At 38.2% G+C, this 11,149-nt stretch overlaps 1 protein-coding gene across 1 annotated transcript; it reads left to right on the forward strand.

The window, feature by feature from the left end:
* LOC149393881 (uncharacterized) lies at window positions 1-1,218 on the forward strand. Its single transcript, XM_089617681.1, has 3 exons — window positions 1-260; window positions 366-682; window positions 859-1,218. Exons 2-3 carry the CDS (start codon window positions 649-651, stop codon window positions 1,167-1,169), a joined length of 345 nt encoding a protein of 114 aa, XP_089473807.1. The 5' UTR covers window positions 1-260; window positions 366-648; the 3' UTR covers window positions 1,170-1,218.
* The last annotated feature ends 9,931 nt before the right edge of the window (window positions 1,219-11,149 follow it).

Here is an 11,149-nt window from a genome sequence, read left to right on the forward strand (position 1 = left end):
AGAGTTGTTCTTCCATATGAACAATTTTGTTCATGTATCTTCATTCTGCGATTCCGATTCTCTCCGCCTCCCACTCATACGACGAGAATGGAGACGATTGTTTTGCCCGCCTCCATCGCCGCCCAAAGCTAACACGGTGAGAAGAAATGGAAGTGCGACAAGTCCACGAAAAAGTACGCCGTACAGTCCGATTGGAAAGCTCATTCCAAAATTAGCGGCACAAGATAGTACAAATGCGATTGTGGAACCCTATTTTCCAGGTACCTAATTTTATTGTTTTGTACCTATCTATTTCTCTTTCAATCTATTTGTGTGTGTATTGAAATCCATGAATTTTTAGGGGTTTTTTTTCTTCTTCTTATTAGGATTATTAGGAGAGATAGCTTTATAATGCACAAAGCGTTCTGTGATGCTTTGGCGGAGGAAAGCGCGAGAAATCAGCCTTCTCATGATCAAGAGAAAGATCAAGATCAGAATTAGAAGACCGTGAAAGGGAATTCGGAGTCCGGACCAAAAATCCGAAAGGTAAATCCTTCTTCGTCTCCGGGTAAACCTACGAAAGCTCAGCCAAAGTCACAGCCAAAAACACGGCCACAAGAATCTCCAGCTCCGATCGCCGACAAACCCGTACCTCCTCAATCTGCTCCTATGTTGCCTTCGACCGCAACGATTCAAACTCCAGGTATATCCTTTTTTTTGTTGTCGTATTTGAAGCTGTGTGTTTAAGTCTCAAACTTCCAGAATTTGTTTTCATTGTCCCGAAATAGTCTCTTCGGTTTGAATTGAATAATGAACAATGTTCTCTCGTCCTTGTTTTTTTTTCATTAGTCGATATATTTTCATAATTTGCATCTCCAGGATCATCGGCCGAAAAGCCTCCACCGATAATAGCGGAGGAACCGAGCTCGGCCACGGCCGCGGACGGCTCGAGCAGCAGCGTGTACGCGAGCCTCTTCGCGTCGTCAACCACATCCACAGCGGCGACGGGGTTTATGAGCCTCGGCCCGTTCACGGATCTGATGCGGCCGGTCTCGCTGGGGCTCGGGTCGTCGTCGTCCTCGGTGTATGGGAGGCAGTACGCCTCGCCCGCCATGTCAGCAACGGCCTTGCTCCAGAAGGCGGCCCAGATTTATATTACCATAGAAACGAATGATTTACTAAATGGTTAATATGATTTACTGTGAGTATGAAATAATTAGTAAATCTTATTTACTATTAGATTAACTAGTCTTCTTTGATACTTTTCCCGTTAGATTAACTAAAAAAATGTTATGGTTAATCTGCAAATGTACCTAATAAGATTTACTTTCGTTCTTGGTATGGTTAATAAGATTTACTATTGTTCTAATTATGGTAAATAAGATTTATTATTGTTCTTGTTACGGTAAATAAAATTTATTGTTGTTCTTGTTACAGTAAATAAGATTTATTATTGTTCTTGTTACGGTAAATAAAATTTACTTTTGTTCTTGTTACGGTAAATAAGATTTACTTTTGTTTTTGTTACGGTAAATAAGATTTACTATTGTTCTGGTTACGGTAAATAAGATTTACTATTGTTTTTGTTACGGTAAATAATATTTACTGTTGTTTTTGTTACGGTAAATAAGATTTATTGTTTTCTTGTTACGGTAAATAAGATTTACTATTGTTCTTGTTACGGTAAATAAGATTCACTGTTATTCTTGTTACGACAAATGTGATTTACTGTAATTTTTGGTATTGTTAATTAGATTTATTAATTTTTTTTGTTATGAATGATATTATTTACTATTATAGTTAATAATATTAACCTAAGGGTATTATTGGAATATTGAAATATTGTCATGATAAATTGGCTATTTTCCTAAATATGCTAATAGTTGAGCTATAATTTTAAAGTATGGGTGTTATTTTGGTTAGTTGTTTAGCCGGCCCTATAAATAATTATATCTTTAATTTACATAAATATTTATACCTAATTTAAATATATACCTAATATAAATATTTATAACTAATTTAAATATTTAAATATTTATACCTAATATATATATATATATATATATATATATATATATATATATATATATAAACTTACAGTAGAGAACCGAGGAGAACGGCGGCGGACGAGGACGGAGGACGGCAGAGGAAGAGGCGGAACAGCAGCGGCGACTTCGGCGTCGGCGGCGGAACGGCGAAGGACGACCGGGGAGAGACTGCAAGAGAGAGATAAAAGTGAGGAGAGAGAAAGACTAACCGGAGGAGGGAGGAGGACGGAGCTTCGGGACAGCGGCACACGGCGGAGGATGGCGACAAGAAAGGGAGATTCAGAGGAGAAAATGGGAGAAAAAGGATTTAGGGCGTGAAAATGAAATGGGGGAAACTGAACGCGCGATCTGGTATTTAAAGACATTTAACGACGATAAAATCGTCGCTAAATGTATCACTTTCGTAGCTAAATGAACTTACCTTTTCAGTTCATAACCATGCATTTAGCCACGATATTATCGTCGCTAATATGTTTCCTAAATAATTAGTGACGATGATATCGTCGCTAAATCTTTTTGATTTAATACAATTGGAGGGATTTTCCCCTCTTCAAAATTCGTCAAAATTCGAAATTATTAGCGACGATACTACCATCGCTAAATGAATTTATAACAATTTAGCGACGATATTATCGTCGCTAAATATTTTCCCGCGAACTTAGCGACGACAAGAAATAATTAGCAACGATTTCACCGTCGCTAAATGTCTTTGCCGTCAAACTTTGGAATTTTTAGCACCAAATTTTCATACCCTTTTAGCGACGACCTTATCGTCGCTAAAAGCATGATTAGCGACGATTAAGTCGTCGCTAATAGTTTCATAGCTAAATGTCATATTTCTTGTGGTGTAATGAGAATAATATTTAATAGAAAATAAGATATTGTCCTTTATTCTCTTTCATGATAGAATAATATTTAAAAGTAAATAAGATATTTCATTTATTCTCTCGTTAATAAATATTCTCTATTTGAACAGAAAAAAAAAATCTCATAGATATTGATATGATGGCTAAGAGAAAGTAGGATTCATGAGATGAGATCCAATGACCAAGCTTAGATTCACTAGTGTACTAGTGTGGACACAATAAAAGGAAATAATATATTTTGGAAACTACCAATTATATATCATTTACACTACTATAAATAGGGGGTTCATGAGAAGAGAAAATTCAAGCTTTTGGAAGCCCAAAAATTCGTCCATCACTAGAGTTGGCCGATTCTCTCTCTCTCTCTCTCTCTCTCTCTCTCTCTCACTCTCTCTCACTCTCTCTCTCTATCTCTCTCTCTCTCTCTACCCGTTGGAATTGCTCTATTCCGTTCCTAGAAAATAAGAGTGAGATCTTGAAACAACGTTTGTTTTTTGATCGTGTGAGATTAAAGAGTGTGGTCTCACACCGTATTTCTTTACTCATCCGGAGATTACGTTTCGGAAGACTATGGTGTCATCAAGAGGAGTACGAGATTTGAAAGCTTGAAGAAGGAGATCAAGGCGTTCTAAGACGAGGATCTGAAAGCTTGAAGAAGGAGATCAAGATGGCTGAAGACGGATTGTGAAAGCTAGAAGATTCTATTCATGAGCCCAATCCGTAAGTTCTCTACGAACCTTGTTCTTTGATCTTATTGGTTGCTTGACATGTTTGAATGCTTTCATTATTTAATTAATAAAGTAAATCTAGATCTTGTTAGATAATCATCCTTTTAATTAGCTCTTGTTAGTGTAATTAATTTATTCCGCAACTTATATGGTTATCAAGGTGAACACATAATCCCGATGAGTTGTATCAGAGCGAATGTTCGTGCCCGATACTTCCCTTGTTTCCTTACAAGTGGTATCGGAGCGACTGTCGTGTCTAATACCACCTCCGTAATTACAACAAATAGTATTAGAGCGATTGTTCGTGTTTGATACCACCTCTGTATTCTCCAACAAGTGATATTAGAGCGATTGTACGTGTCTGATATCCTACATGTTTCACCAACAAGTGGTATCAGAGCGATTGTTCGTGTCTGATACCACTCGTTCGTTCACCAACAAGTGGTATCAAAGCGATTGTTCGTGTCTGATACCATCTCTGTTTTTACAACATAAAGACGGTCAAAATCCTCATCCGATGATGCATTCAACTTGACCACCTCCGACATCACCATATGAACTTCCAGCACCGTAGAAACCTCTATCACCACCATAAGACCTCCAGCAGCATAGAAACCTCAACCACCACCTCCGCCTGATCACCACCACCTCCTCTGCCTGATCTACGTCCATCTGAATCCGAATTGTCTCCAGATCTGCGTTGAGGCTGGACTTCCTTGGTAAGCACTCTCTCCGGATCAACTCTATGCTCTCGAGCCTCTTGAGCTATAGTCGGATCCGGGTTCTGGTCGACGTCGTCCAGGTGAACCGAGTAAATCCAGCGAAGAATTTCATCGTCTCCCTCATTATCATTCCATGAACGTTCGAAAACTCTTTCGATGATATCCAAAGGATCCATCGGGGCCATGGTGTTGTCGTGATACCGAGTTATTTCTCGGAACTGTAACTTCATGTTGTATGAGCAGAAAACAAGCTTCTCGAGTCTTTTGTACACTAGTCAGTTCCTTTGCTTTTTGTGGATGAGAATTCCTCTCACAAGCGGACATGGATGAAGTTTGTGATAAAATTCGAATGTCCAACGTTCATAAAGTCGGAGTCCAATTTTTGTAACACTTCCACCACTCATCTGCAATCATGTGACATAAATCATATAATTTCATTTCATACCATTCCATGACATAGTCTGTGTACAACACTTTACAAAACGCTTACTTGCACAAGGGTGCCTCGTGTCAAAATAACATTTCTATGTGAAAAGTCCCCTCGAGCTTCTCGAAATTCGATCAACTGTAATTATAAAATAAAATGAGACTACTATATTCATATGCATAATAAGAAAAGAATCTACTACGTGTGACAGCTGCCATGTGAGTATTTCTCCATGGTTATATCTAGGTTAAACAGCAACTTTGAATTGAGGAAGAAAACTACAACGTGTAGTGGATGACACATATGAGTACTCCACCTATTTGCCACGATGTCGACGACCCATTTTTTTCCATTCATCAATTCCAACTTCTTTTTCATCTCATGGAAGACATAGTACAGTAAGCCCATCGTCGGATGCACCTCAGTGTCCACTAATCGAAGAGTGGTGTACATATGCATGAATATGGCACACACTTCGTCCACCGATTGCAAAACCTGGGGTTCAGAAAAGTCTCGGTGATGGATCTACCTGTAGCTATCTTCTCTCGAAGACTTCTGAGAGCGATATAGTTTATGGTAAATCTTGTTGTCCCGGGACGGACAATTTCGTCTGGGGATGTGTCCTGTAACTTGGACAGCACAGTGCTGTGGTTGTAGATGAACTTAATCGCATCCCTCACTGCTTTGATAGTCCTCTTAACACTATCTATCTTCCCAATATGTTCAAACATTAGATCTAGGAAAGTGTACGGCGTAAGGTGTCCAGTACACATTGTACTTGCGTGCCCATTTCAAACCAGCACTCTTGTAGTTTGATCCATTGTCGGTCACAACTTGGATGATATTGTGTTTTCCGACTTCTTTGACCACGTCCTTTAATATTTCGTAGATGAACTCCCCTGTCTTCACCTTCTTGGATGCATCAATGGACCTCAAGAACACCGTTGCACCAGTACAATAACCATAATGTTGATGATGCTCAGTCTGGTCGGTCCCGTCCAACCATCAGCGAGTACAGTGCATCTATACTTTTCCCACCACTTCTTTTGTCTTCGACGTAGTTCTCTGCATCTGCAACCTCCATATCGAGGTACTTGTTATGATTTTCATACGGTGATGGCCGGTATAGAAATATCAGGACATGCAATATAGATTATTGATGAGCATCACATTAATTTTTCAAGAATATATGTGACAATATGGAAATACATTAAGTGATGACGAATTTAAAACCCTGGTCTAAAGTAATAAAATATGCATGATTTTCTAATTTTTAACACTTTGTAGAAAAATATAATTCAGAAGTGTAATAATGTGTATATATATATATATATATATATATATGTATATATATTAAGGATGAAAGATTTAGAATAAATCCAATTTTTGCCCCCTGGACTCGTACCTCAGTTACATATCACCTCCTGGAGTAAAAAATGTTACAAAACTCAACTCAGAACTTAGACACATGTTACAACTAGCCACTTCTGTCAATATTTGAACGTTAAATTATAATGTTTTGATGATGTGACATGATTTTAAAGGCTTTATTGATGGAATTATGATTTCATCCCTGAATTAGTTTATTTGAAGTGAAAAAGAAATTGAAAACTAAAATCTAAATGAAATAAGCTCGAATAATGAATAGAAAGAAGAACCGTGAATCGAAAATCCCAAATCAAAGACTCAATCGCGATTTGGTCTGAACCCTAGATCTCGAAAAAAAAACCTTCTTCCCGAAACAAAACCCTAATCCAATCCGCTGTTCGTCAATAGCGTCGTCTTCCACGAGTAATTTCTCTGACGGAGTCGACGATGGGCATTCCGATGACAAGCAGAGACCGCGGTGTCGATGCAAGATGGCGTGTGTTCTGCGGATGGCGTAGAAAGGTGATCATACTGATCGGCGTTTTTATGGGTGTTCAAGATACAATGTAATTGGTATTTTCCCTATTCTCGTCTTCGTTGTTGTTTTGGGTTACTGATTTCGTGTCCTTATTTTTATAGAAGAGTCTCGATGATAGAGGTTGTGGTATATTGATTTGGGTTGATCCTGAGATGTGTAAAAGGTCAGTTCAAATAATTCCTGGTTTACTCAAAAGGATTAACAATCTTGGAGCTGCTTTGAAACAAGTTGAAGTGTCAAAGAATTATGGTTATGGCGGATACAAAGACGAGCTGAATAGACTGAGGGAGAAGATAACTACAGAAGCACAAAAGATCAAGTTTTATATGGTTCTCATCATGCTTGCTCTTGTTTATGTCATCTGTTTCAAATAAGTATATGTTTTGAATTGATTGTGGTTGTTTATTAAGTCTGTGTTAAGTGAGACTGATGTAATTGTCAAGTTATGTTGTAATGTTTTTGGGATTATGATAGTTGAAGTTTGGTCTAAAGTTTGTAATTGGTATTTTGTAATGTAAATTGTGGTATTTTCTAGCTTTGTCTGAAGTTTGGTTTTAGTTTGGCATTGACAAAAGGATAAAAGACATAATTACCCCCTGAACTATGGCGGTGACGAAAATACACTCCTTGTACTATAAAATCGATCAATTTACCCCTTAATATCAGTTCTTGTAACATTTGTGGTCCTTCCGTTTAATTTTGGATTTGATCCGTTAGTTATTATACACACTTTTGTAATTATATATGTAAAGTGAGGGAATTTTCGTAAATATCCTTAACATCTATTAAAAAAATTAAAATTAAATAAAATTAATAAACCAAACACACTTACAATCTCTCTCTCTCTCTCTCTCTCTCTCTCTCTCTCTCTCTCTCTCTCTCTCCTCGCCTACCAACTCAGTGATAAGCTCAGCAGATCGGGTCATCTTTCTTCGCGTGGCTGAATCGCAAGAGCTCAAAACCATATCGCCCTCCGAGGTACACCAGCTTTGAATGTTCATAATCTTCTTCATCTAATTCCCTGAACTTAGTTAGTTAATTTAGGGTATCGTCGTAAGAACTGATTATTGGTGGGTCTATTTCGCACCGACCTAAATTTTTAATCAACAAAATCATACAAATTTATATATATATATATATGTATTACCGATGCTTGTTAAGAAGTACCCCATATTGTGTTTGAGAAAGTGCTAATTCAACGAAGTTTATGCCTTTCTAAGTTACTGACCTTGTTGGATACGCCTCAAAGTAATTGCGGATTGAGGAAAGAGATAAAAGTTGCGAACTTCGATTATGTGCATTAAGTTTATGAGATTTTACATGTATTCTAGATCCTTTGTAGATTGCTTGGCAGCAAATTGCATTGAAGGATAACAAAGATGGAAGGGTTGAAGCGGAGGCGATGCGAGATCCATATGAAGCTCTCCGGCACAGATCTCCTTCATCGTCGAGCTCAATCTCTCCAGCAACGCTTTCGACCGAGTCGTCCCCAAGGAGCTTTCTCGCTGCCCAGGCTCAAAGACAACCGCCTCTCCGGCCCGGTCTTGGTGTCGGTCTGGTTGAGAATCCTAAGTACGATCTCGGTTGAGATTCACCGCGAGAACTTGGCTCGCTGGGCTTGGTGTCGGTCCGATTCGCACGCAGATAAACCCAACATGAGAGAGAGAGAGAGAATGTATTAATTCTTTATTTTAATTTCTTTATTAATGACTTTCTTTATTAATATTATTTTAATTTATTTATTTATTATTATTTTATTAATCTTAATCAAGATAAAAGTTAGAATTACATATAATACCATTATTTTGAGTGTCACATGATATTCACATGCTTATTTAACGGATGATTTAACATAATATTAGACGGAAAGACAACATTGAAATTAATACAAAGATGAAGGGGAAGATATCAAGTTTTTAAAGTATAGGGGGTGCACTCTTATAGACGCCATAGTTCATGGGGCAAACATGTCTTTTATTCTTGACAAAAAATCTGTTACCTTAGTAATGAATAAAAAGCCATAAAAATTGTCAAATCCACAAATCTGATACATTGCCAATTAAAAGCCATAAAAACTTGTCAATAAAAGCCACAAATCTGATACATTGTCAATACAAAAAGAACCAGTTTTGATACACATAATTCGTAGATTTTTCATTGAGTTTTGTGAACTTGTCACCAAAAAAAAGTATTCAGTTTTGTGAACTTCTCACCAAAAAAAAAAAACCAGTACGTGATCCAAAAAAAAAAAACATTTCATTGTCTTTATATCCAATCTCCAAATAAAGTTTTTGGTAGAGGCCGAAACGCCTGGTTGGGACCCGGTTCATTCGAGGACTCTGCTGCAATAAGAAAGGTTATGAGTAATGACCAAATACAAACAACAAAATTGGGTTTAAGGGTTGTTGAGTTTACTCTTAACGGTGCTTTTTGTGCTGGTTGTTGAGTTGATTTGCTCGTACTAGCTGCTTGTTGTGTGGGTTGTTGAGTTGATTGGCTTGATCCTCCACCACGTCCACGTCCCCTTCCACGGCCACGTCCCCTTCCACGTCCTTCATCTTGAGCATCTCTAGCCTGTTGATGTGCATCCCTATCTTGACGTTGTTCTTGTCTCTGCAATATCAAGATATATAATCACATTTATAGACATTGCAGTGATTTCTAAAGCAAGAAATCTGTCAACAGAGTTAACAAAATGTGTACAATCTTACCAAATTTTCTTGTTGTCTTCTAAAGCATGTAGTGAGGTTGTGGCCATACTTTCCACAACCAGAACATTTGACTGTGACATGTTTCATGGTCATTCTAGTCCCATGTAGTGGCACAACCTCATCTTGCTTGAGTCGTCTTAGTTTTTTTTTGCCTTCCTGGTCCTACTATATTGGGAGGCATTCCCATAGGTGTCTTTCCTGTCTCGGGCCACTGCTCCATGGGATTAATTGCACATATTTTGTGCTTGTAGATATTCATGTACGTTGATTTCTTGTAGCATTCACTAATGTAGTTCTCTGGTTGCTCGTCCCTTTGCCAAATACACTGAATCGCATGAGCACAAGGAATACCTGACAAATTCAAGTATTAATAACATGAATAATATCAGTGCAATGAATACAAGTTCAAGGTCATGACAATTACCTGAAAACTGAAAGCGACTACAACAGCATGTCTTCAATGCCAAGTCAACTCTATACATGCGACCATACAGATTTGTAACTTGATACAATGAATCCCAATACCATTCTGCAATGTTTTCACCAATCAAGGACTTGTTCTTCTCTATGATTCTGAAGATTCTAGGTCCTATGTCCTCATGCCATTTCTCCACAGCGAGGCGTTGTTTGGTCATCATCTTCATTAAATACATCCTAATCCTCTCTAGCATAGACAATATGGGTCTCTGTCTAGCTAGTAAAATAGCCCTATTACCATTGAAACACTCACAGAGGTTGTTAAGGAGTATATCACATCTTGGAGTAGTTCTGAAGTTGGCTCTTGCCCAATGCACTGGATTCTTCTCACACAACCACTTGTAGGTTTCCTCATCCTCATCCCTGATTAAGTACATCTCTTGGTGAAACTTCTCCACAGAATACTGCTTGGTTGCGGCCATGACCTTGTGTTTCAAGAACTGTCCCTTAAACACCTAACCAAATTTTACAAACAAACAAGAAACTGTTAACTTCTTATGCAAGCTACTGAAATCATATTTGAAAATTCAAAATAGAAAATGTTTGAAGTTACTTTACCCGAGTAAAATTGCTTTGCAAGTGACGAGCACAATGCCTATGCTCAGCTTGCACAGAACCCTTCTCCCGTATGCAATTGAGTGCCTCTATCAAACCCTTCTGTTTGTCTGTTATGAAAGTCCAATGGTATCCATTATATATGTTGATATCATCTCTCAAATAATTTAGAAACCATGCCCAAGACTCTTTACACTCTAACTCCACAACAGCAAAGGCAACAGGGAACGTGCCATTGTTAGGATCAATTCCTATGACCGTGAGAAGTTGCCCAGTTTGGTGTCCCTTGATGTGGAAACCATCCAACCCAATCAATGCCCTACAGCCAGCTTTGAATCCTGCCTTACAACCACCATAGAAAATGTAAACTCTCTTAAATATTGGATTACCTTCCTCATCTGCCTCTGTTAAGAACTCGATTGTTGTTCCTGGATTAGTCTTCTTCAACTCGGCTTCATAGTCCTACAACCTGGCATATTGGTGTGCATAAGAGCCTTCAATGATTTCCAAGGCTTTTTTCTTAGTCCTCCAAGCCTTAGTCCTCGAACAATCAACTAGAACTTGATAGATGATCAGCTCTCATGTCCTTGAACTCCTCTAGGTACTTGTTGGACATCCAAGTAGCAGTACAAAATCTGTTCTTGTTTGTTCGAGCACATGTATGCTTTGGTACATAGGTCCTGATCTGGAATGTTTTGGTATCTTTCATTTCAGACGCATAGCACACCCA

This window comes from Urtica dioica, chromosome 6 (assembly GCF_054948205.1).
Source record: "Urtica dioica subsp. dioica isolate 48M chromosome 6, U.dioica_male_clone48M_v1_H2, whole genome shotgun sequence".
Classification (NCBI taxonomy): Eukaryota; Viridiplantae; Streptophyta; class Magnoliopsida; order Rosales; family Urticaceae; genus Urtica; species Urtica dioica.